General features: G+C 45.8%; 1 protein-coding gene and 1 pseudogene across 1 annotated transcript in view; one reads left to right on the forward strand and one right to left on the reverse strand.

Moving 5' to 3' along the window:
- Positions 1 to 14,846, forward strand: part of LOC147748193 (intercellular adhesion molecule 5-like) — a 136,291-nt gene extending 121,445 nt beyond the window's left edge. Inside the window, exon 7 of the mRNA XM_086936393.1 lies at positions 13,804 to 14,846. Coding sequence (XP_086792519.1) covers positions 13,804 to 14,009 — 206 coding nt within the window. The 3' untranslated portion in view covers positions 14,010 to 14,846. The remainder of the gene's footprint in view (positions 1 to 13,803) is intronic.
- A 9,516-nt stretch (positions 14,847 to 24,362) lies between these two features.
- LOC147748194 (28S ribosomal RNA) lies at positions 24,363 to 26,520 on the reverse strand (annotated as a pseudogene).
- Between the last annotated feature and the right edge of the window lie 340 nt (positions 26,521 to 26,860).

Below are 26,860 nucleotides of genomic sequence, written 5' to 3' on the forward strand. Positions count from 1 at the left end.
GTAATAGTGAAACTCTTGTGTTATAGCGTTTACCGCTGGAAAGTTTATCCATGAATAGAATACCTCTGTCTGCCGATACTCGTGAGCCTCTATCACGAAAATTACTGTACCACCTTGAGGTGGCAGTCCGTTTTCTATAAGTTTTAAAGTTATAGATCTTCTTAACTGGACCGGGATGATAATAGCACCCGGGTCTGCCTGTAGGAGACTTGTGTCTTCCTCTATTAGTATGGAAGCCAGTCTAACTGCTTCCCTTTCTTCTTCATTGTCTGACATTTAAAAAATGCAGGCTTTGCAGAGTAGGTCTCCAAGGAGACAAAGATTAGATGCACAATATTTTGGAACACTGTATCCTTCAACGTTGAATAAACCAGAGCTTTACATAGGAATCTCTTCCTACTAAGGTCGGGCGGATTTTAACCTTTCACCCACTCCAGACGTCTATTGGAGTATTTACAGGAGAAAGGGGTGTGAAATATGCACGACTGAGTTACTCTACAAGTCTTGCGTTAGTTTATCGCCTTACCAAAACGTTTGGGCGCCATGTAGTGTAGTTCCTAGTTTCCCACTAGGCCCTGCGCATTGGAATAACATAAACAGTAGTATCGACGTGGAACTGCGGATATTCCAGGCCTCCACTGACTATGCTAAACTTAATTGGGTTGTGTTACCAACTAGCTCAGAGGTCACTGGAAACTTTCTTCTCTGCATAGGAAGTGATCAGCTTCCTTGGCACAGACAAGAAGGGATTCAGTTTTCCAACAACCGTGCAACATGACAACTTTGCTCCTCAGATCAAGAGTCGATCTCTAGGGTCGTGTGAAACAATAGACACAGATTTCACTCAGTCAGTCTAGTGCAGTTTACTTTCACAGTATGTAGAGAATAGAGAGACGGGCGTGTATCAATAAAGGGTTAACATTTATTGAACAGTCTTTCTTCTCGTACAAGAGAAATGTATTGCCACAATTGCAATGACTGTTATTATAAAAAGTACGTACAGTAAGATAAGTATTGCGAAATAGAACTGTAAAAGCATTGATATGGTTTCTTAGCCATACAATGGTTTAAAAGTAATAAAACATATATACAGTCATATATACATTAGGCTAACATACTCAACTGGTGCTTCTAACTAAGCCTACCCCAGTGTGCCTGACCTAAGCCTAACACGTGAGAAGGGGGAGTAAGTAAGTAGCTTAAGTTAAGTTGGTTTTGCCAAGGTTTGTTTCAAGAATTCTCGTCTAAGGGTTTAGTCAACACCATACCTCTGAATAGAATGATGGAGGATTGGTATCTCCTTCAGGGGTCTCTCTCGATATCCCAGTCACCTGCGAGGGTAAACTGGAAGCGCCGGGACTGGATTTCTCTGCACGAGAAAGGCAGCGGCTTCTCTCAGCGCGTCGAGGAAGGAGGGGTGACAGCGTCCGCGGGCAGCTGGAATCGGCTGGATGTCTTCGCAGAGGACGGCTGCACGGCTCCTCAAGCGTACTGAACCATAGTTCGCGCTGTAGCGGCGATAATGGTAATCAGCAGCTTCACCACCACAGGATAGCAGGCTGCAGCGACAGAGTGCTAGTTTTTACCAACACAGGGTCATGCAGGCAGCTGGCATCAGCAACAGGTTCGCTCACAGCTAACAGCTCACAGCTTCGCATTGCTTAAGGCAACGTTGGTAATATTTATGCCTGAGAGGTGCCGGGTTTGACGCAAGTTTGCTGGACATAAGACGTCAATTAAAGATGTCACTAGGAAGTGACAGTTATCAGTTGCTCATTAGAGTTCCATTACTAATCAAAACATAGCAAGCGGGGATTTCCAGGTTTGCTAAGTTTTTATCTTGTTGAAGAACTCAGAGTGTTATCTAGGAATATCAGATAGTGACTGCTGCTCTGTCATTGCACTAATTGGTCGCAAAGGAAGTAGCAGAGAGTCATGCTGGAATGTGGCTCTGTTCGTGTGAGGCCAGAGATGACTTTTCAGAAAATCGCACTTGAACGGTTATGCCAATATAGGGAATAAATGGATTTATAGCCGAATAGGGGCATAAGGTCACAGTATCGATCAGGAACCTAGATAAGCACGCAACACCTCCATGTCAATACCCATCAGTCTCCCTTCCTTTCCCTCCATCTCACTCCCTATCAGTCTCCCTCCCTTTCCCTCCCTCTCACTCCCTCTCCGTTTCCCTCCCTTTTCGTCTCCCTCCCTTTCCCTCCCTCTCCCTCTCCCTCCCTCTCTATCTCCACCTCACTCCCTCTCCCTCCCTGTCCATCTCACTCCCTCTCCTTCCCTCTCACTCCCTCCCTCTCACCCCCCCCCACTCCCTCCCCCCACTCCCTCCCTCTCACTCACTCCCTCCCTCTCACTCACTCCCTCCCTCTCACTCACTCCCACTCACTTCCTCCCTCCCTCTCACTCACTCCCACTCACTCACTCACTCACTCCCACCCCCTCAACTCTCACTCACTCCCTCCCTCTCACTCACTCACTCCCACTTCCTCCCTCCCACTCCCTCCCTCTCACTCCCTCCTTCTCACTCCCTCCCTCCCTCTCACTCACTCTCACTCACTCGCTCCCTCTCACTCCCTCCCTCCCTCTCACTCACTCACTCCCACTCCCTCCCTCCCACTCCCTCCTTCTCACTCCCTCCTTCTCACTCCCTTCCTCCCTCTCACTCCCTCTCACTCACTCACTCCCTCTCACTCACTCCCTCCCTCTCACTCACTCTCACTCACTCACTCCCTCTATCTCACTCACTCCCTCTCACTCACACACTGCATCCCTCTCACTCACTCCATCCCTCTCACTCACTCCATCCCTCTCACCCACTCCATCCCTCTCACTCACTCCATCCCTCTCACTCACTCCATCCCACTCCCTCCCTCCCACTCCCTCCCTCCCACTCACTCACTCCCACTGACTCACTCCCTCTCGCCCACTCCATCCCTCTCACTCACTCCATCCCTCTCACTCACTCCATCCCACTCCCTTCCTCCCACTCCCTCCCTCCCACTCACTCACTCCCACTGACTCACTCCCTCTCACTCACTCCCTCCCTCCCTCCCACTCACTCACTCCATCCCTCTCACTCACTCCATCTGTCTCACTCACTCACTCAATCCTTCTCACTCACTCCATCTCACTCACTCACTCCCTCACTCCCACTCCCTCACTCCCACTCACTCCCTCCCTCTCACTCCCTCCTTCCCACTACTTCCCTCTCACTCCCTCTCTCTCACTCCCTCCCTCCCTCTCACTCACTCACTCCCTCCCTCACTCACTCTCACTCCCTCCCTCTCACTCACTCACTGCATCCCTCTCACTCACTCCATCCCTCTCACTCACTCCATCCCTCTCACCCACTCCATCCTCTCACTCACTCCATCCCTCTCACTCACTCCATCCCACTCCCTCCCTCCCACTCCCTCCCTCCCACTCACTCACTCCCACTGACTCACTCCCTCTCACCCACTCCATCCCTCTCACTCACTCCATCCCTCTCACTCACTCCATCCCACTCCCTCCCACTCCCTCCCTCCCACTCACTCACCCCCACTGACTCACTCCCTCTCACTCACTCCCTCCCTCCCTCCCACTCACTCACTCCATCCCTCTCACTCACTCCATCTGTCTCACTCACTCACTCCATCCCTCTCATTCACTCCATCTCACTCACTCCATCCCTCTCACTCACTCCCTCACTCCCACTCCCTCACTCCCACTCACTCCCTCCCTCTCACTCACTCCTTCCCACTACTTCCCTCTCACTCCCTCTTTCTCACTCCCTCCCTCCCTCTCCCTCCCTCCCTCTCACTCACTCACTCACTCACTCACTCACTCCCTCCCTCCCTCCCTCCCTCTCACTCACTCACTCCCTCCCTCTCACTCCCACTCACTCCCTCCCAATCACTCCCTCCCTCCCACTCCTTCCCTCTCACTCCCTCTCACTCACTCCCTCACTCCCACTCCCTCCCTCCCTCCCACTCCCTCCCTCCCTCTCACTCCCTCCCTCCCACTCCTTCCCTCACACTCCCTCGCTCCCTCTCACTCACTCCCTCTCTCTCACTCCCTCCCTCCTCCCTCTCACTCACTCACTCCCTCCCTCACTCACTCTCACTTCCTCCCTCTCACTCACTCACTCACTCACTCCTCCCTCTCACTCACTCCCTCACTCACTCTCACTCCCTCCCTCTCACTCACTCACTCCTCCCTCTCACTCACTCCCTCACTCCCACTCACTCACTCCCTCACTCTCACTCCCTCCCTTCTACTCCTTCCCTCTCACTCCCTCTCACTCACTCGCTCACTCCCTCTCTCTCACTCCCTCTCACTCCCTCCCTCACACTCCCTCCCTCCCTCCCCTCACTCACTCACTCCTCCCTCTCTCTCACTCACTCACTCCCACTCCCTCCCTCCCTCCCTCCCTCCCACTCACTCACTCACTCACTCACTCACTCACTCTCACTCACTCACTCACTCTCACTCACTCACTCCCTCTCACACTCACTCCCTCTCCGTCCCCCTCCCTTTCCCTCCCACTCCCTCTGTCACCCTCTGTCATCTCACCCTGTCTGTGTGCCAGCCGGGGCGCACACACACTCACAGCCGCACGACCTACGACGACTATAACGCATCCAAAACGCCTCCGCCCGACTGATCGTCAACATCCCCCGCTGCAGCCACATTACCCCCCACCTGAGAAACCTACACTGGCTACCCTTCGACAAGAGGATCACCTTCAAGCTCCTCACCCACGCACACCAAGCACTTCACAACACCGGACCAGCCTACCTGAACAGCCGACTCAGCTTCCACACCCTCACCCGCCAGCTCCACTCCGCCAGCCTGGCCCTCGCCGCTGTCCCCCGCATCCACCAAACGACCTTCGGTGGCAGATCCTTCTCCTACCTCGCCGCCAAGACCTGGAACACCCTCCCCACCCACATACGGCAGACCTAAGACCTACTCACCTTCAGAAGACTCCTCAAGACCTGGCTCTACAAGCTATAGAAGCACCCCCTCCCCCCAGCCCCCCATTCAGCGCCTTGGGACCCTCACTGGTGAGTAGCGCGCTTTACAAGTACTCTGATTGATTGATTGATTGATTGATTGCACAAAAATTGATGTGAAGAAAAAGCAATTCAAAAACAAGTACTTTGCCATCAGTCTAATAATCTGTGAGCATGATTCACAAAGTCAGTAGTTTACAGGGTATTCCCAAAAGGTGATCTTGCACACTTGTAATTCCATTCACTCACACACAATATTACCTGACAATGGTGTAATATTTTCCATGTCTAAATCCTGCTACAGGGTCACAAAGCACACAACCATGGAAAGTTTTGAAACACCCACAAACTCGTGAGTTTCTTCATATTCACAAACCTTTTTAGACCCTTTCCTGCCCATGGTGGGAATGGGAAGGAATTGTCGAGATTCAACATTGTGAGTTCTTAAAAGAGATAAATCTACAACGATACACAGGAGTACACCTACAGTTGTGGATTTATGTATTATTTAAGGAATCGGGCTATGCGCCTCCACCTTATCAGCATTGCTAGTGCGCATTTGCAATTATTGTTTGGATATGAATGTGACTGCTTGATCGCACATTTAATAAAGTTTGTATGGTTTAGCAATTACGGCTTAAGTATGTATGTGATTTTTAAATAAGAACACAACGTGTAGGGAAGCCCAAACACAAACAGAGTTTATACAAAATTTCAGGCAGCCAAGCTAAAGTATCACAGACAATTGTCATTTCAACTGACCAGGGATCATGCTAGAAAGGTGTCAGTTAGAGCAGTGGCTAAAGCATGCCAATGTCGGTCTAGTACATATACATTTTCTCCTGATACAAGTCAATGTGAGGAGATCAATAGCAACTCATGGTTTTTAGCAGCTAATTTGTTTCAGTAAAACACACTTAGCATTCAGGTTTTTCTCCAAGGAAGCACCGGACAGCCCTGAAGGAAATATTACATTCATATCTACATTCATATCCATGCATACTAACTCTATTCTTCTCACAAAACCCTCCTATCCTTTGACAGGTTTGAAAACAAGGTTGCTCTTACTAAAATGTGCAATGTACAACATGAAGTTTCATGGTTGCCGGGGCTAACATGGCCCAATGAAGCTATCAGCAGACCCAATGCTAGGTAAAACTTTTAAACAGGAGACACGTTTTCTAGCTAACACAGGGTGAATACAGGAAGAAAACAACAAAAGAGTGTTCCTTGGTTTGGAGACACAAAAGTGAAAGAGCACAAGAGACCAACAATGCCAATTAGGTTTGTTTAGAAAGCCCTCACTCACCGACCTGGTCGGTGACATGCTTCATCATCGGGCCCCACTGGGTGTGACCGAATGTCACCCCAGTGTGCTACAACTCCAGATTTACTGCGGAGCGGGTAATGTGAAGATGTGAGGGCTAAGTGGTGAGTTACGTGAACAGAGTGAAGTGGTGAGTTAAAAATGCCTTGTATGTATCAAAAATTGATTTAATGACTGATCATCAAGGGCAAAATTAAAAAATGTGTTGGTAAACAAGGCCAACTAATTTGGATGGTCTGTTTCCAATAACATTAAGTGATAGTGAGTGGTCAACATGTTTCTGCCAATGTTGGTATAGTTAACCTGGCATTCGTCAGGACCTAGAGAGATTAAACCCCCGCCGGTATGGGCACGCTAAGGCCCACCCTACCAAGGGACGTGAAAGTAAAAAATGTCTGTAGAAGTGCAAAATAAAGGGGGCTTCAACGAACAAAAAGGCGGGAGGCACACACCCTCCTTGTCTCAAGGTCAGAGACAATAAAAATTACATGCACCTGTGAAGGCAAGAGGGTACAAACAGACATAAAGAGACAAACAAACAATTAGTTCTTGGTCAATGAGCCAACAGATTTAAAACCGGTGACTTGTGCTCGTGTAGGCTAACAAGTGCACAACACACAACTAGTAGCAGAGGTGCGTGGCTCTGCCTGTGGCTGTATCTTACTTATAATACTTGATAGCATTAACAGTGTCAAGCCAGTCTCACGTGAAGTACGTATCGTTTGAGCACATAAGTACAAATGCCCATCAGTGCGCGTGTGTAATATCATGCGCTGCGAGAAAGATACGTGACATAATGGGGAATGTCGGTACGATAGTGAACCTGAACCGTAACACGCTCACTGTTAACAACCAAGCGATCAATGGGCCAAAGGCCTGTGACCACTAACCCCATCCAAGCGTGGTGAGATAGACAGGTTCTCACTTCAAAAGGGATGAACTTTCACCCCATAGACTGTGGGAGGGGGGTGCGGCGTATTTGGCACATCCTGCAAAATGGGAAACAAACAGATAAAGGGACGGGCTTACTATCGAAGCTTCAAAGGTACTTAGCTTTTATGGTAGAGTGCGTCCGGAACAGTACTCACGCCCACGACGCCAGGCACCCGAATGTCCACCTGATCAAACCTCAGAACCGGGTCTCGCCGATCCGGACCTGGGAAGACAAGCCGGTATATGTAGCGGGGCTCGGTGAGCAGCGCACGCTCTTCCGGGATGGGCGTGGCCTGTGGCGCGCATGCGTGGAAAATAGCCAATGGGAGTGCAAGCCCGGGATAAACAAACCCACAGAGACATTCACAAACTAGAGAGCGCAATGCGTTGTATCATCATAGGAAAGAAGTAGCTGTAGACAGCGCAATGCGTTGTAACAACACGGAAATGAAGTGGCTCAGAGCGGAAGGCTTGAATATAGTATGCCCATGCTGGTGAAGATACCGAGTATTTACAATAATTATGTTGGCAATATTAGCAATATTAGCACAGTCGGCGGGATCTAACACTATTTACATGGTGTGGCATAATGTGGGATGTATCTGAACAGAGTCTAATTACTGGGAGCATAACCATTGACATCGCGTGTCAGTGTCAGGGGAGGGCGAAAGAATTGCTGGTATAGTGCCCTTACATCAGCTGCTCGTAGTTGTTAGCTGAGTGTGGTGCGTGGAACAGATCGCACAAAAAGTGTAACTGGCAGCAGGATATGGCGACAGGCCATCTACAGATAGTCAAATCAATAGTTAGAAGTTATTCAGGGACAATTCACTTGAGATTAGAACCCCAAGGAATATCGTCATTTAGGCCATTTAAGTGGGTGCCAAGCCGATACACCCATCGTTGTTCCTTCTCAAAGAGCCTATCAGTAATGTTGGGACCCCTGGTGAGTTGCTCGATGACAGTCCATCTCAGGTCATTAGTGGTGTGGTTGGCTTGTAGGAAATGGTCGCTCATCTTGGTGGTGTTTTTTTTGCACCTAATATTGCTCCTATGTTCACATACCCTCTGTTTGACCTTCCTGGTAGTCATACCCACGTAACGGAGTAGACAGGGGCGAATACATCCATAAATGTGTATTGATAGTTACATACACTTCTCTCCACCAGCAAATTAAGTATAATATAACATAATAGAGTATGTTTTCACAGCCCTCCTTTTGTCGGGGGGAAACATTCCAATATATACATTGTCAATAGAACAAAATCTCACTACTTTTTAGTTTTATTTCACTATGCTCACCTCCCTAATTATTCTCAGAGATAGCAAGAGTAAAAGTGCTGGCTGTGCCTTTATTTTTGTATCAGCATTAGATGATGGACAATACTAATTAAATAGCAACACGATCCCAATCAAGAGAATACCGATAATGAATTTGAACACCTTCATTCCCTCAGAGCCTGTTGTGCCATTACGACAGCCACTGTCCCACCTGCCATTTACACCCATGCTCTGCTCCCTCAGTTCTGGAGCACTGTCAGGCCGCGGTTTCCCGTAAATTAACTTACTTCTCGGCGGCCGGCCTTCTGGAGCAAACTCCTTGTCCGTCGCTCCTCTCACTGGGCGTTCTTCACTGAGCGACGTGTTCTGCCCTTCCCAGGATCCCTCAGTAATGATCTCTGGGAAGAGAATATTGAACCCAATCCAAGGTGGACTCCACATTACAGATTGCTAAAGATGCCTACCCAATCAAATATGGAATGTACAAGGAGGAAATCTTCTCTGCTCTTCATCACAACACTTCAAGCTGTTTTTTCGTGTTACCTCGCTCCTAACTTTCTTTTGGGCTTTGTCCAGTTCTGTCACTTGTCTTTTAGCTTTTCTTCCTTCAGGTCCCTCATTTGGTTTTCTACATAAACTTTGTGATTACTGTTGATAACATCAGATTACAGATGGGTTCACCTCCTCTTTCTGATGGCTAAATACCTCTGACCACTCCTGGATCCCTGATTCCAACTCGGAGGCTTTTTGCCTTAGGGTTTTTACCTCATTTGGGGCTACTTCACTTCCTGCTAGGCGCTACCCAGTGTCCGTGGCAGCATGGCTACTGGAAGGGGTTGCACCTACCTGCGGCAGACTAAGAGCCTGATTTTGATCTTGGTGGATGGATTACTCCATCACAACAGTGAGGGATATCCCGTCCGACAGAGTATAAATCCCATAGGATATAATGGGATTTATATTTCGGTGGACAGGATATCCATCACCGTTGTGATGGAGGAACCCGACCCCAAGATCTAAATCAGGCCCTTTGACTGTGAAGAACTGAACGTTCAGACCTAGAAGCAGCCTGAGAGACCCCATTAGGTGTCAGCCTCATGAAAAGGCCGAACACTTCCCCCAACCATCCCCAAATGCCCCTTGGACTCAAATCAGAGCCTAAGTGCATTTCGTGTGGATTCTTCACCTTTTCTATAATATGATCTATCTGCTAATGTATGCTAAGAGAGGCTTAGGGATGGTGAGTGCAACACTTGGTTCCTACAGTGGTACAAATCCCCCCTTTGGCTGCCAGAGGTGCCATACAGGGATCCTGCTCTGAACTAACCCCTTTCAGTGTGCATCCATCAGTTACTAATCCTAAATCTATTGTGGTGGAATTTGCTATCTCTTCTAAGATTTCAGCATTTCTCCTCATTTCGTTTGAAGCAACAGTCATATCTTAAATAGAGATTAGGACTGAAAAAAATCCAGAAGTGGATGCAAAAGTTCCTCGACGCCTTTTCCTTTTAAAGGATGAACATCAAAATGTCTTATAGCAGGCACAATGTACCCCGGAAAGCAGGTTTCGGTACAGTCCAGAGGCACCCAAGAGTAAGCTAGTGAGCCTTAACCTTAAGGAGAGCAATACTGAAATGGGGACTGATGAAAGAAATGTATTTTACTGTTAAGTAGCATTTACTATGTCTGACTGGTATACTGGATATGTTTGCTCCTTGGTGCTCCAAATTAATCCTTGCTCAGTAATTGTGAGGTGAGTAGTGCCTGCCATATTGCGATTAAGAGGATTATAAATATTTTCTAGGCTTGGGAAGAAAGATGGGGAAATTCTAGCACATTGTGGCAGTCTGTGGTCCACATGATAAAGCTGCAAGCAAGTTTTACTAACACTGCTTGGTACCCCATCAAAGGGATGCTGTCTCCTAAATCAATAGGCATGTGCTTGCATACCCAGCAAGAATAATTATTTGTCTGCCTATATTTTCATAACAGCAAGATGTAGGAGTTACCCTTGTTGGCTGAGCGGGGAATTTGTACCAGGGGAGTCTTTGCAAAATTTGGTCTAGGTGTATTTCCCCATCCCTCCACAAGAATGTATCTCAACACCAGCCAAATATTCTGAGCAGCAGCAAATACATCAGGCCAGACCCACAACGGGATCGGGGGCATGGGTAGGGAAGGCTGTTTAATGGGGGCGGAGACAGTAACAAAAGGAGGCTGATGCAACACCATCCTGAGATGAGGAAACAGGCAAAGAGGCAGTGCCCAAATACTGCGTCCCACCAGCCGACAATGAAGGTGGAGCAGAGAGGGCGTCGGCAGATGCCTGAGTGGCTGTCTCAGGCTTCAGCTCAATCACAGAAGCTCCATTGGCTCTAAGGAGCCAAACTCACTTGTGGTGCAAGAAATGAATCCAGGTTGCCAGACCCCGTAATTTAACAGCAGTGTTCGTAATGAGCAAGACTTGGTACAAGCCGCGTCAGCTCTGCTGGACAGCTATCTTTTTCTGGTACACTTGCACATAGACCGGATCACCAAGCTGGAGGGAATGGCAAGCCTCGGTCAGGCACTCAGGTAAGGTACCTCACACCTGAGAATGGAAACTGGAAAAGCGATCTTTATATTCAGAAGTTAATACGTTTCAGTGAGATTGCCTTTGGGAAAATATAAAGTGCCCCATCTCCCACAAACACATAAACAAAGTGCTTAGACTTAAGAAACAGACTATGCGACCCCAGGGTGGGATCAACATGGCAATTGGCACATACAGTCACAAGAAGAATTCTGGTTGGAACTAATTGTTCAAAAATTCACATAGAAAAAAAAATATTTTTAAATTGTGTATACATAATTCTAATATACAAAGGACTTCCAAAACAGAACAATGAAGCAATGTGCACAAGATGTCCCACACTTAATACCAACTGGCTACAAAATATATGGACATAGCAAAAGCAGTTTATATGTCAGTTTAATCCCTTTTCCAACTGTAAATCGCATGTGCAAGTCAAATAATAATAAATAACAAATGACCATTGTGCATGTCAAGAATGTAGCTCCAAGGTGCAACTAATGGGTCGATTGCTCTTTTTTGTGGCCTCGACAGGTAAATAATTTGGCTTAACTGATAAGCATAAAGAATTTTAAACAAGGTGAAAACTGGTTTCTCATATGTCTATATGCGGAAGGATTTCAAGAGAGAGCAGAGCCAGAGCCAAGTTAGATTCCTAGCTTGGCTCTGAGAGCCAAAGCACGAGCCAAGCCATCAAAAGATTCAACATGTACATCCTGCAACAAATGCCATGAAGAAATATGATAAAGACTCTTTAAACTATGAAATAATCATGAATACCCCAATGCTCTGATGACATTGCCACGCGTTACCCAAGAAGAGTCAGCTTGCCATATTCTCTGTATGTATGGCTGATAATGTTATTTAATGTGAAGCACGATTATTTTAAATTAACCATAATCAAGATCCTGGCCTGAATTCTTGCAATATGCTCTCAAATTGATTGGTTAAGGAAAGTGTTACATAATGGGGCGAAGTATGCCTATTTGGTAAGATGGCCACCTGATAGCTTCTGAATGCTGTGAGAACCTAAGTAAGGTGCCACGGCACTCTGAAGGCGGTGTCTTCTTAGGACCGAGGTCATTGAAGTAGCCTTACAGCTGGAAGTGCTTTTATGTGTATGGGTTAGCAAGGGCAAATCTATTAAGGAGAAAGGGAAGGTATATATGAAATGAATGCTTGGTTTAATATAACACAACAGTGAGAAGTTTAAATCTACTGTTCTTGCATTTATCTTTTGTAGTATTTATGAGAACGGAGTATATCCATGTACTACAGGATAAGCCTTTATGTTACTTTATTTATATATTGCATGGCAGCTAAAATCTCACACTAAACAATAACTATTAAGATATAGATTTTTTTTAAAGAATATCGAAATATTTTTTGTTAAATAATATTCACACCAATTTCAACATAATAAACACACATTTGGTAATAGAATGGAAATCCAAAAGCAAAAACAATTGATGGCCAGAATGCAGAACAATGTCATACATTCACCCCAGTACAGAGATCTGGGCCTAAATCCATCGTTTTTTTGCTCACCATGCCATTCCAGTTTGGATTCAACCCAGATCTGTGACTGGCGGTGAGTGTTTGAAAAGTTTCAGCACTCTGTCCATCATCTCCTTGTGTTTGCTTTGTTCGCCCTAAGTTGGCAGGGTATGCCCAGACGTGGGTGCCTTGCTCACTTTGCCACTGGATTCAAGCTAGCCTGGCTGCAGAGGGCTGTTAGCCCGAAACCGGTCCTAGGATGCTTGTTTCCAGTCCAGAGAAGACATGGCTTGGCACTTCGGGCTGGACTGTTCCCATGAGGCACAGGGACAAGACTGATTTGCATATAGCTGTGTCTGAACTGGGGTGGCAAAGTGAGCTAACAAATGATAATTGGAGTCAACCCAGATCTGTGACTGGGAGTGAGTGTTTGAAAAGTTTCAGCACTCCGTCCATCATCTCCTTGTGTTTGTTTAATAGCATGGAAATCATCATACTTCTCAAATGCAATTGATTTCAATCTCAAAATAGACCAGGGGGGAAATGTCTGCTTGAGTGATATTATCCTAACAGTCTAAAAATAACAGACATTTATTGAAACAGTGCAGAAAATGAATTTGTATGTATTGCATTCCTGCTTCCCTCAGTGATTATTTTAATGTTTCAGGACTCTCTTTGAGTTATGAGTCTTCTTCATCAGGTCTATACATGGATTACAGACCTCATATTCAATATGTTGATGCCCCATCAAATATAGAGATCTCAATATAAGAGAATACTCCTTCTGATATTTCTCCAAGGACCACTGCCAGTATGAGTGGCGTATCTTGGTGCCATCTGAATAATCACTGAAATACTGAAACACAAGCAGTTAATACGTTTTGTGAATATTATGCTTATCGTTAGTTAATTCGAAACATATTTGTTCTAAAATCTGTTTCTAGAAAGTAATTGATTTTTGTGAGATCTGACTGGCATGAAATTTATAATCAAAGGTGTAAGGGGAAATCATGAAGGGGAAAGTCTTGAACTAATAAATGTTAAAGAGATTATCAAAATGTTAAAGGATATTTTTAGGCTTTTTGATAGAATCATAAGTTTGACACATTTCCCCTTGAGTTTGAGCAGTGGCAATTTTTCCAACTGTAACTGTTTCTTTTACCATGTCCTTTCTTTTGCAGACACATTGCCTTTAATCCTTGGCCTGGTCTTGGCATCTGTGGGATTGGTGGTTGCTGTAACCGGCGGAGTGGCCTACTATCTGTGGAACAGGGCTAGGAAAATCCGAAAGTATGAATTGCAGAAATCAAAACAGAAGGCAAAGAAGCCTGCAACTAGAGACAGTCTCCTCCCCCAGGAGAATAAAGTTCTTCCGTTCGAGATGTGAGTTTACTACTCCGGAAGTGATTCCTTTTCAATAGCTTGTGCGTAGGAAGAAGGGACCTGGAGAAGTACTGTTACAGAAGAGATTAAGTGAATGTCATAGAAGTGATCTTGAAAATTATAACTGAAACATCAAACTGTGGAGCAATGGGATGCCTGAATTGCTGAACAGATTCAGTATTTGAAACTCCAAGAAACTCCAAGTAGCAGACTGCAAAGAGCCTGTTCAAAGGTCTATGTGCTCTGTGCTGAACTAAAGTATTAGAGGTTTATCACCTCAAACATTGTGGGGTTCAAAAAGGAATCACTAGCCCCCTCATCCATGCCCTTAAAATTGCAAGCAGACACTTTCAAATACTGTATGTCACGTCTCCACTGGATAATGAGTTTTTTTAATGTCATGCACTGCAAATTGAAATCACCTCAAGATGCTGGATATAATATAGGAGCGGTTATAGTACAGGGGTCACTGGGGGCTTATTCATGCGCAGCAGTGTAAGCTTCTCACACTACCCATCATGAAGGGACTTCATACTCCTTGGAGTACACAACCCTGCAGAATTCACATTGGCGATATAGTTCACTTACACAGGGATACGTTTGGGGAGGTTGTGAGGTGGCTTTCGCATTCTGAAGCAATTCTACTGCTGCAGGTCAATAGAGAGGAGTCCAGGCCACCCGTGTTAATAGCCAGCCCTACCCTCTACATTTGCTGCATTGAAGACCAATGTCTGCACTGACACAGTGTGTGATCTTGAAGCGACTGTATTTTATTCCGTTTTACATTGTTCTCTTTTTTTTTTCTTTCAATTTTTTGTATTAAATTACAGATATACATATCAGAAGATATAAACAGTACAGAGTATGCAGGGGGGGAGTGCGTTCGGGATTGGGTATAGTCTTGCCACCAGGTTCAGGTTGTGCGCTGTACATGTTGAGATATCTTCTCGGCTTGACATTCCGTGTGCGGCAGTGCCCCCCCTAGGGAAGAGAAAGAGGAAGACAGAGGTGAGGGGGGGGGGGTAGGGCGTTCTCAGGTTTTTTCCAAATGTGCGTCAAGGGCCTCCCACATGTCAGTTTTGGCGTTGTGCTCCTTCGAGAAATTGCCCGTGATGTTGTCTGCGCCTCTGAGGAAGGTGACCCAGTTTATCCAATTTTTGAAGGTGGCTTTGGCAGTGTTTTTCCAGTTTGTTAATATGACTTTAACTGCCGCTGTCATTGTTCTCTTGATGCCATTGTTTGTGCCTAAATGTGGGACTGTCGAAATGAATCACTGTAGTAACAAATTGCTTTTTTGCTCCAAAAGCACAGCTGATAACTAAAAATTCACTCCCACGATTGCCAACATGAGCTCAGCTAGTAGACGGTTGGGTGGGTTGGTGGTGTTTTAAAAATGGAAACGTTCTGTTGAGTGTCAGATGTTGCACATGGATTCCTAAAACAGATATGTGCTTGTGTTTTGAACCAGTGATCTGCTTTACACAAGGCGCTACTGTATTTTTCAGATATAAGTTCGACGTATAAGGCATTTGTATGCCTTTACTCTAATACAAAACCAAAATTATCATGGGGCAACCCGGTATCCCTGGGTACCTGGTCCCCTTGAGAAAAGCATTTTTTTGCCTATTCTTCCATGGCAAAATACACTTAAGTATCTTATAACAGGCTTTTAATTACTGCATGTTTTTCTCTAATATGAAAAAGATGATGTAGTAGGTGCTCCAAAAATTGTGCAGCGAAAGTGACAAGTTTGAGATGCCAAGCTACCTTTCCACGGATTCCCGGTGGCTAAAAGCTTTTGCTTCAGTACGTATGAGAACTCACCAAGTGATGTGAACAGCTGCTGTTCCAGTGTGGCAGATTTATGCAAACCAACTTCTCTTTACCAGCAGACGGCTTTCATTGTACCCCTATTTGAGTTACTGGAGTGGACGAAACTTTGACAAATTAACTTCTTGACAAAATTTAAAAAACTGAACTGGAATTACAAGTCTTTTGTGTTGAATCATTGTACTACTCTGTCAACATCCTTTTAATGTTCCTGATCATCAGGAAACCTGTTGAGATCACAGATCTTATCTGGGGTTTCAAAGCTAGGTCACTGTCTATGGTAACGCCCAAGCTCTTCGCAGATAGTTTGGGGGTTCCCTCATCTCAGAAGATCAAGCCCCCTTTCAGCCTGATCAGACCTCTGAAGGTTGACGCTAACACGAGCTGATAAAAGCAGATTATTCACATTTAGGAAGGAGGAGGAGGGGAGGAGAATGCTGCTGTTGCCATGCACTGCACCTGAGCAGCGAGCCTCATTTAGCCCCGTTGAGTCTTTTCAGGTCGGTAGGAGCAACGAGACCCGCAAGGATCCAGAAGAAGATTATTATTCGCAGATGGGGCAGAGGAAGAAGAGAAGCGGGCTTGGCCCCTGTGAAACGCCAGCCTGTGTGCACAAGGGTCTTGCCTTATAGTGCACGAGGCAGGACCAGGGACAGGAGCAATGAAGAGCTCAGTCGGAGCTGAGCAAGCCAGCGGGACTTGCAGACCAGTGAGAGGCATGGTTCGCCCAGGAGTTTGGGCAGTCTGGGTAATCCAGCTCTCTGGCTCAAGGTGGCACAAGGAGGCATAGAGGGATGTTGTAAAAGGGTATAGGTGGAACAGGAGGCTAGGGATAGGAGCATGTGCAGTGCGATAGGCACCTGCTGTGTTTGGTTGAGAGCCGCGTGGCGTGAAAGGAGTCAATTTAGAGACCGGTGATGCTTGCTCCTGCTTCTCTCCCCCGCTTCACCCCTCCGTTTGACTCCTTTTGCCCCATTTCTCTACTCCTACATCTACCCTGTTCCTAACTGCCCGGACCCCTCTTTTGACTCTTCCATGACCTACTACCCGCAGAAGATTGGCAGAGCGGTCAAACCGATCCCATAACGCTTATGAATTACAATCCGGTTTTACTCTGTCAACAGTGTTGTTGGAATGTTGTAGTGTTAAGAAACTCTAGTGCACTTTTGCATTTTTCTCATATGACACTTTCACTGAGCCTTTTTTGGAGCACCTTCTACATTGTCTTTTGCATATCAGGCAGTAATTAAAAACATGATTTAAGATACTGGTTTATCAGTTGTTATGCAGACAGTTGTGCGGAAAACGTTTCACCCAAGGGAACCATTGCTGCTCCATGTTTACAGCAATGCAGACATAAGATTGGAACACAATCGTACAGGGTAGGCCTTAGCAAAAAGACTGACGGAAGATAAAAGTCAAACATATAAGGCGTACCCCTTGATGATACTACTGACGTAAGATGTACACCCAGCATGCCAAGTGCCTGTCTTCTGGAAACTACTAATAGTACATGCAAATCCAACTTGTCCAAAACTCCTAAGGTATACAGCTACCAGACCTAAGATTTAAAGCCAGCTCTGAGTCTTAAGACATAAACATTTACAACACTTCTGATGTAAGATGTAAGCCAAACATCTGGAGACGTAAGTTATAAAGCATGTACTTTGACAACACTCCAGGCGCACATTTGTGGAAAAAGTTTCCAAAACTTGCGGGTAAGACTGGGAAGTTTTCATAATCTTTGATAAAAAATGTGCAAATGTAAATTTATTTAGCAGCGGTGCAAAATACTAAGCAACCTACATGTAAACGCCCTCTATGTACATAGACAGATTTATTATACTTCCATTCCTTCAATCTGGAAGTGTATGCGTAAGGAGGCATGCAAAATTAAAAAAAAGTACACACTGGAAGCTATCTAAGTTTGGGGAATGCCAGTATGAAAGAAGAGGCTGGACTTTTACATTTTTCTGGGGGTAAAATGCTTAAGAGAGGGCTGCAGGAATGAGCTTTGCCGTTCTAGGCAAAGAGAACACTTGCCATCACCGACTGGTGCTGTGGTATCATTTTCTAAAGAGCTAATAAACTTAATTTTTATTTAAGAAATATGCAGCAAAATGACAATCATTGATTATTGAGAAAAAGCTTTTAAAAACTCATGAAAAGCAGAGATGAAATCTTGTTCAATAAAAGAAGTCGAATACACACTTTTGATCCCTTTTTGAGTCGAAATCGTACTACCCCAGATGTGGAAAATAAATGGTCTGTTATTGTAGAGTTCTGTTTATGGCTCTGATGGGTTCAACATTTTAAACAGTTTACAGACTGCTAAGTCAGTTCAGAGTATGTTTATCTTACAGAAAGCTGTTGTCCTACTGTGGTGTTAATCTGCTTGCAGAGACCTTCATCCTTGGCGGAGGATGCAGAGATGCTGAATTGTGAACGAGTAAGTGCCGCCATTTTCATGGGCCTTTTTCTGCTCTCTGACCTTTCGTGGAAAGCAGGCCAGGATAAACAAGTGAAAGGCCTCGGGACTGTGCTGGCCTGCCTCTCACAGTTGCTGGGAATAAGCAGAGTAACTAGAAATCTGCAACCTCGGTGGGAAATTCTTCAGCAAGGGCTTCAGACTTCCTCTGTGAAAGCATATTCTTTCCCACTGTTAAATACCTACTATATATCATGCATTATATTGCATCACAATACTTTTTCTTCTATTGCTTTGACCTAATCGCAAGGTAAGTATAGTAGACGAATACAATAGTTACTAGAGTCAGGTAGACAATGCAGAGGGACACAGTGTCACAATATACTTAACAAGATAAAGTGGTGGTAGGCAATGTGCTGGATGCAATGGTATTGATATAGCATCATAGAACCCTTCACTAGGGATGCAAGATGTAAATATGACATTTAAGGCCATCATGATTCTGCATAGATGAGATTTAAGCCAAATATATTGTTATTTAGCACATTTTGCTATTAATATGGAATTTAATGCTTAAGTCTGGGTTATGACGTTCCATTAACTTTCCTCGCAGACTGAAGTCTGATTCGGTTTTGTGGTGGTGGGTGGTCAGAAGTACAGTATCGAGGTACTGCAAAAATAAGATGTAAACACATCATGAGAGATGTACGAGTTCCTCATACCAGTGGTGTTAGAATAAAATTTTACATGAACGTGTTCCTTAGCCTTTCTGATCTTAACCCTACATAAAACCACATAACTTCTGATACTATAGGTACTGGATGAAATCTAACATTAACCATTATAGATAGTTGGATATAAAGTTTATAGCAGCCATTGACCAAGCACGGTTTGAAAATATTCTCTCCTTTTTTATTCTTCTGATTTCGTTTGAGAAACATTAATTCTTAAACCTTATGTATGACTAATGCAGTTAAACAGTACAACTTAAAACACCCTCTCCTACCCTTTTGCTATTTTTCAGTTTGAAAAAAAAAATCATAAAATTAACAAATGGTCAAGCCAGTTAAAGTGATGAGCGCTATTTAATATTGTATCATTTTCCTATTTTTGCAATTGAGTTTGAAAAAAAGAATCATATTATATAATTATCATCAACACATCTGTGAATACATTAATAAACATGGTAGCATTGTGAGTCATCATTTCAAGAAGTACCCAGTGCTTCAAAACTGTGAAGCACACCTGTGTGTTCTGGTCACATCTCTTTCAGCTGGTGAACATTTCATACGCTACATTCGCACATCCGTCTGCTTACGTTTGGAGACTTACATTTGTTTAAAAATATGGTCTTCATACATCTGCTACAGAGTGTTTGGATACCTTCACAGGTGATTAGCATTCTATGAAAACACACATAACATAACCTGTTATAACATATAGTACCCTAGAGATTAAAGCTGCTACACGAATGTCACCCAATTGTATCTCTTAACTTCGTCTATGAAGTACATTATTAGCATCTGTTAATACATTTTTCCAAACAACCTTTCGCATAAATGAAAAAATAAAAATTCTAATTGTCATATGCACATAAACACACACATAAAAATCTGTCTCTCTATATGCTGTAAACATAGAGGACAATTATCAGAATAGGAAGTCACTTATGGCCTTAAATTCGGCGGACAGATTACTCCACCACAAATGTAACGGAAATCCTGTCCGGCATATTACAAGTGTGTTATATCCAATGGCACGTGTCATATGGCAGAAGGGATATCCGTCATGTTCGTGACAGAGTAACTGGTCCTCCGAACTCTCAATCAAGCCCTTGGTCATTTTGCATGCACCAGAGGTTTGCATATTTAAAAAATAAAGACCAATTTGAATAAACTATTCTCAGTCCCCTTTTATTTTCAATTCTTAACCCCTTAACTGCTGCCGTCGACCAACGGTCGTCACGAGTACTACCTCCCCAGTGCTGCGCACGACTGTTGGCCGATGGACCAGCATTCGTTCTTCCAACGTTCAGCACTGGGCACTGAACGTTCGACGCTCTGATGAGGTTAATTCAGCTTTCCTCGAACACACTCCACGAGGGCTGTCTTCCTAATCCATTGCATTTTCATGGTTCTAGGCGATTTTAACTTCAACCTGGAAAAAGAAGTAGACCCAGATTCCCTAGAGCTGATTGAGGCTATGAATGCGTTTGGACTATCTCTAATCTCTAGAGGACAGACTCACAAGACCGGACACATGCTAGATGGGGTTTTCTCCAACTACCCAGATACAAACCTATTACCTCTGCTCCCCCTCAATTGGTCCGATCACTGGGCAGATAACTGGCAGATAAAGATTAAAAAAACACCAGACACAGAGATACATGACAAAAAATCTCTAATAGAGTCTGGCAAAAAATTCAGCCGGCCGAACTATGAGATTATCTTACTTCTATACCCTGCCAACTATAACTGACAACTTAGAGCAAAGTGTTGAAAACTTCTTGTGCAGGCTAAAGTCGGCCCTAAATACTATAGCACTAGTCAAACAAAAAATCATACAAAAGAAAGCCTCCCAGCCATGGTACAAAAAGACCTTAGGGCATCAAGGCAGGACTTCCGTAGGCAAGAACAGAAATGGAGAACAAAGTATGAAGCTGAGGAGAAAATCATCTACAAAAACAAATTATCAAAACATAAAAAACATATCCTAATGGCAAACACCTCCTACGACTACGAGCAGCTAAAATTAGCCTGTGATGCTAACAAAATTCTTGTTATAAAAAATTGGTGGTACCAGTGTGCCCCAACATTGCAGTGATAAATGAAGAATTTTGTAATGCTATGGCTAACTTCTTCCAAGAAAAGGTTGCCAACATCTTTAACAAACTCACTGCAGGTAGGACAGCCATCCAACTGGATGGGCTATGTCTACATAGGACATAAGTTATTTCTAAAGACAATGGTCCCTAGACAAGGGTTAATGTGAGTATATAATAAATCGAGACCCAATCAGTACTATATATTACAGCTGTTCAGCGGGACAGGTTTTTTTTAGATATGCAGTTGCTTAAATATATTCAAAATGAAGCAAGAAACATAAAGGGCCACATGCATCAAAGGGTTTTGCCCATTCTGTGTCTATGGGAAAATGTGTTCATGCATATGGCCCTTAAAGTGTATTGTGCGCCATATACACGTCTTTAGTTAATACTCATTTTGTGTAATGGTGTCTCCACTATAATTTGTTTCTCATATCAAAATGTGCCATATACAAGCAATTTACTCTGCCTGAGCCTTTCTGTTTTCATGTTGTATGTCCTTCCCACTAAGTTGGATACAGGTTTGTGTCCAACTTTAATTGTTTATTGTTTTATTTTGTATATACTTAAGCAACTGTATATTAAAAAAAACCTCTAGAGCTGCACAGCTGTGAAAATATAGTACTGATTGGGTCTGTATTTATTGTTTATTAAAGTATTGGGTACTGTAGAAGTTCAAAAGCAATTCAAACAATAAGGAGGTGTTAATCATTTTCAATATAATATTATCTAATGAATCCATGTTTACTGACTATAATAGTATCCATAAATGTAACAAAGGAAGAGGAAAATGCACAGCTAAGTACGTTTATTAGTAAAGTTCCAGAGAACTGTTACCCAGCAGCAAAATATGATGGCGCAGGAAATTTGAACAGAGACTGAAGGGCACTGATACTTAGATTGTGACAGGACCAGTAAGTTACAATGGGGTAACCCAATATCCCTCAGAACCTGGACGGAAGTAGAAAGTATACAAACGGTTCTGTCGGGTATGTACTATTTCTTTAGGTTGTACTGAATATTAAACAATATATACATTTTGAAGCGAGTTCATCAAAGAAGAAAGTATATATAGATTATGAAGCGAGTTCATCAAGGAAGACAACTTGGAGACAGAGAAAGCTATCGTCCAACCACAAAGGACCCCACTGCGGATCTCAGAGTCCTGACAGGAGAAGCAACCCAGAGAGGAATTGATGAGGGTTTCCTGAGTCGGCACGAATAGGACTTTCTCAACCAAAAAGAACTTTGGATTCCAACTATCTACACCCTGCCAAAGGTACACAAGCGACTAGAAAAACCACCAGGGAGGCCGATAGTATCTGGCTGTGGTTCAATTTTAGAACCTTCTAACCAGTTTATTGAAAACTTCCTACAGCCATGGGTCCCCAAAACAAAATCCTTTGTGAGAGACAGCATGCATATAATACAACTACTGGAAGGGCAACCTTTCGATCACCGCAAACAGATATTTGTCACGTTAGATGTGTCATCATTATACACATCTATCCCGGAGGACAAAGCAATATAAATAATAAATAATCAGAACAACTTTGGATTCAAGACCAGGACCGCACTGGATCCCAACGACCTTCTTGATTTCACTGCTTGAGATAGTGATGAAAAATAATTATTTCATTTTCAGGAGACAGTTCTATTAATGTAAAGGAGTAGCTATGGGTGCTACGTATGCCCCAAGTCTAGCTAACATTTTCATGGCAGCTACAAAGAGGAACATCTGTATAGTCAGTCAAACCCGTACCTCAACAAGATTGAGGTTTGGAAAAAATATATATATGATGTGATAATGATATGGTCTGGCGAAGAGAGTGAATTGATGGAATTTCATGCATGGCTCAACAACAGGAGTAGTGATATCCAATTTACAATGGCTTGCAGCAGAGAATCAATAGATTTCTTGGATCTCACATTCAGGATAAATGATGGACTGCTATATTGTGAACTCTATCAGAAGGCGATGGAGAAAAATACCTTGTTGATGTATGGCTTCCATCACTGCAACCTAAGGGATAACTTGCCTTACGGACAGTACTTGAGGCTGAAGAGAAATTGCTCCCTGAGAAAGGACTTTTTCAGGGAGTCAGAAGTATTAACAACCCAATTGAAGGCCAGAGGATACCCGACTGGCCTTTTGAAACGTGCCAAAAAACAAGCTTGGTACTGTCCCCGGTACCAGTTACTTGAAGTCAAAGAGACCAACAATATTGTCTGCGTAACAACTTTTAACACGAGGAGCAATGATATCAAAAAGATTGTACAGAAGTATTGGAATCTCATTGCTGGTGAACTACAAACTACTCAACAGCCATTGTTCGCCTTTAAAAGGGGAAAGAGCATTAAGGACAGGGTTGTGAAAGCTTTCCTAGAACCACCCAAACAACCAGACCATAGAGGCTACCTGGGCCTCCCGCCTGTGACCGGGCACGAAGATGTGGAAGCTGCAAAGCCTGTGATTTGTACAGGGAGGGCGCTGATTTCACATACAACAATAGAACCTACAAATTACCACACTTTACCAACTGTAATAGCTCCCAGGTGATATACGCTATCCTTTGCCCCTGCACTGAAATATATGTTGGCCAGACGACACAGAGAGTGAAAACTAGGATCCTGCAACATATGAGCAGAATAAGATGCAAAACAGTGGGGGCACCATTGGTTGACCACTTTATCACGCACAACTACACACCAGATGACATCACGTGGTGGGTCTTGGAAAAGATCTGCCTAATGCCAGAGGGGGATCTGTCACCAAGTCTCTTAATTACAAGTGTAGCTGGATACATTCTCTCAACTCAGTACAGAATGGGTTGAATGAGATGGAGGAGATTTCTAGACAAATGGGACAACTGTATTTGGATAGCTGAGTGTTTAACAACGCCCCCAAAGCTTGATACACCTTGAATACCTGCGGACAGTCAAGTCCTTGTTCAATCCCTAGTTGTTGCCCACTTTATGGAGTAGCAAGATGGAAATATGTCTACCTCCACCTAGGGGTTATTTCAAAATGAATACCCTCAACTGCATTTACCTGAGTAATTACGTTCACGGAATGCATATTATATCTAGTAACATGAGGGAAATATTTCTGCCTTTAGCTAGGTGACAAAGTAAGGTCCCAGGCCAACGGCCGATATAGAACGGACCACGTTGGTAATTGGCAATGTCGGAATGCCTAATAAATTGAATGTAAATATTACTGCGATATTGTCAGTGCGGGCACACTGTTAACCATTATTTGGCCAGTAGTCTTTACTAGGTTAATGAACTTACGCATATGTATAATTTAAACTGAACACACAACATTCTGAGAATGGTGAGAACGTCTCGGTGTGCAACCTTTTTTAATTCACATACAATGTCAATGTTGCATACACGCGAAATGCTAGCTAGGGGATGTAGCAGGCCCACAGATTCCCGGGAGCACAGGAATGTTACCGCACTGGACGTCGGGAGGGCGCCCGTCTCCGCCACTCCGGGTTCGGGGATCTGAACCCGACTCCCTTTCGATCGGTCGAGGGCAACGGAGGCCATTGCCCATCCCTTCCGAACGGCGCTCGCCCATCTCTTAGGACCGACTGACCCATGTTCAACTGCTGTTCACATGGAACCCTTCTCCACTTTGGCCTTCAAAGTTCTCGTTTGAATATTTGCTACTACCACCAAGACCTGCACCTGCGGCGGCTCCACCCGGGCCCTCGCCCCGGCTTCCGTGCTCACCGCAGCGGCCCTCCTACTCGTCGCGGCTTAGCCCCCGCGGCTCTCAGCGCCGGCAATGGCCGCGTATGGGTCCGACGCTCCAGCGCCATCCATTTTCAGGGCTAGTTGATTCGGCGGGTGAGTTGTTACACACTCCTTAGCGGATTCCGACTTCCATGGCCACCGTCCTGCTGTCTATATCAACCAACACCTTTTCTGGGGTCTGATGAGCGTCGGCATCGGACGCCTTAACCCGGCGTTCGGTTCATCCCGCAGCACCGGTTCTTCTTACCAAAAGTGGCCCACTAGGCACTCGCATTCCATGCCCGGCTCCATGCCAGCGAGCCAGGCTTCTTACCCATTTAAGGTTTGAGAATAGGTTGAGATCGTTTCGGCCCCAAGACCTCTAATCATTCGCTTTACCAGATAAAACTGGGGGCTCCGAGCGCCAGCTATCCTGAGGGAAACTTCGGAGGGAACCAGCTACTAGATGGTTCGATTAGTCTTTCGCCCCTATACCCAGGTCGGATGACTGATTTGCACGTCAGGACCGCTACGGACCTCCACCAGAGTTTCCTCTGGTTTCGCCCTGCCCAGGCATTGTTCACCATCTTTCGGGTCCTATCGCGCACGCTCATGCTCCACCTCCCCGATGGAGCGGGCGAGACGGGCCAGTGGTGCGCCCGCCGCTGGAAGCGCGGCGGGATCCCACCTCAGCCGGCGAGCGCCGGCCCTCACCTTCATTGCGCCACAGGGTTTCGCTCGGCCCTCCGACTCGCGCACGTGTTAGACTGCTTGGTCCGTGGTTCAAGATGGGTCGGGTGGGTAACCAACATCGCCGCAGACCCCTGGCGCCCGGCGTTGGTCTCCCCGTGGTCGGGGCGCACTGAGAACAGTCCACCCAAGTCGACAGTCGCGCCGGGAGCAGGGGGCCCCATCCCCCCTTCAACCGCCCTGGCCCGCCCCGAATGGGGTGGCCAGGGATGGGTGCCCGGGGGAGGGCGCGGAGGCAGCCTGCCTAATCTCCCTTGGCCCCGCGGACACGGCAAAGCTGCTGCCAGGGGGGCTGTAACACCCTCTGCCGGAGCGGAGGGCCACCTGCCACCCTGAAGCCTTCCCAGCTGACCCGGAGCCAGTCGTGGCGCACCGCCGCAGAGGAAATGCGCCCTGTGGGGGCCGGGTAGAGCCCGGTCCCCGGTCCCGCAGAGGGGACCTGGAACTCCTGGGCCACCGACCTTCCCGCCGTGTTGAATCCTCCGTGTCGACTGCACGAACCCCACCTGTTTATCTCTCGACGGTTTCACGCCCTCTTGAACTCTTTCTTCAAAGTTCTTTTCAACTTTCCCTTACGGTACTTGTTGGCTATCGGTCTCTCGCCCGTATTTAGCCTTAGATGGGGTTTACCACCCGCTTTGGGCTGCATTCCCAAGCAACCCGACTCCGAGAAGACCCGATCCCGGCGCGCCGGGGGCCGCTACTGGCCTAACACCGTTTGCGGGGTGAGCCTCAATCAGAAGGACTTGGGCCCCCTGAGCGACGCCGGGGAGTCGATCTTCTGTATGCCACATTTCCCGCGCCCGCCGCCGCTCGGGGATTCGGTGCTGGGCTCTTCCCTCTGCACTCGCCGTTACTGGGGGAATCCTGGTTAGTTTCTTTTCCTCCGCTTAGTAATATGCTTAAATTCAGCGGGTAGCCACGTCTTATCTGAGGTCGTAGTCGGAAGCATGACGCCGGAGCGTCAAAGGGGGGTTTGCCGGAGCAGGGGTTAGGCCCGGCGTCCCGGCAGCGGGCGCCCTCTTTCCCCGGATCGCGTCTGGAATGGTTTCGCCCTCCCCGGGAAGCCGGCCGCAGAGGTGGGTGCCCGGCGCGTGCGCGCGGGCAGCCAGTGGGACACCACAGACAGCCACGCATGGCACGCAGCCAGGCGCCCCGGGACGCAGACCGGTCGCCGGGCCCCTTTCTCGGGGGCCAGGCACCCCGGCGCCGTACCTTCGCGGCAGGAACCGGCGAGGGACCCTTGCCACGGGCGATCGGGGGGTCTGAGCTTGTGGAG

The sequence above is a fragment of the Lissotriton vulgaris genome, chromosome 1_1 (genome assembly GCF_964263255.1).
Source record: "Lissotriton vulgaris chromosome 1_1, aLisVul1.2, whole genome shotgun sequence".
Lineage (NCBI taxonomy): Eukaryota > Metazoa > Chordata > Amphibia > Caudata > Salamandridae > Lissotriton > Lissotriton vulgaris.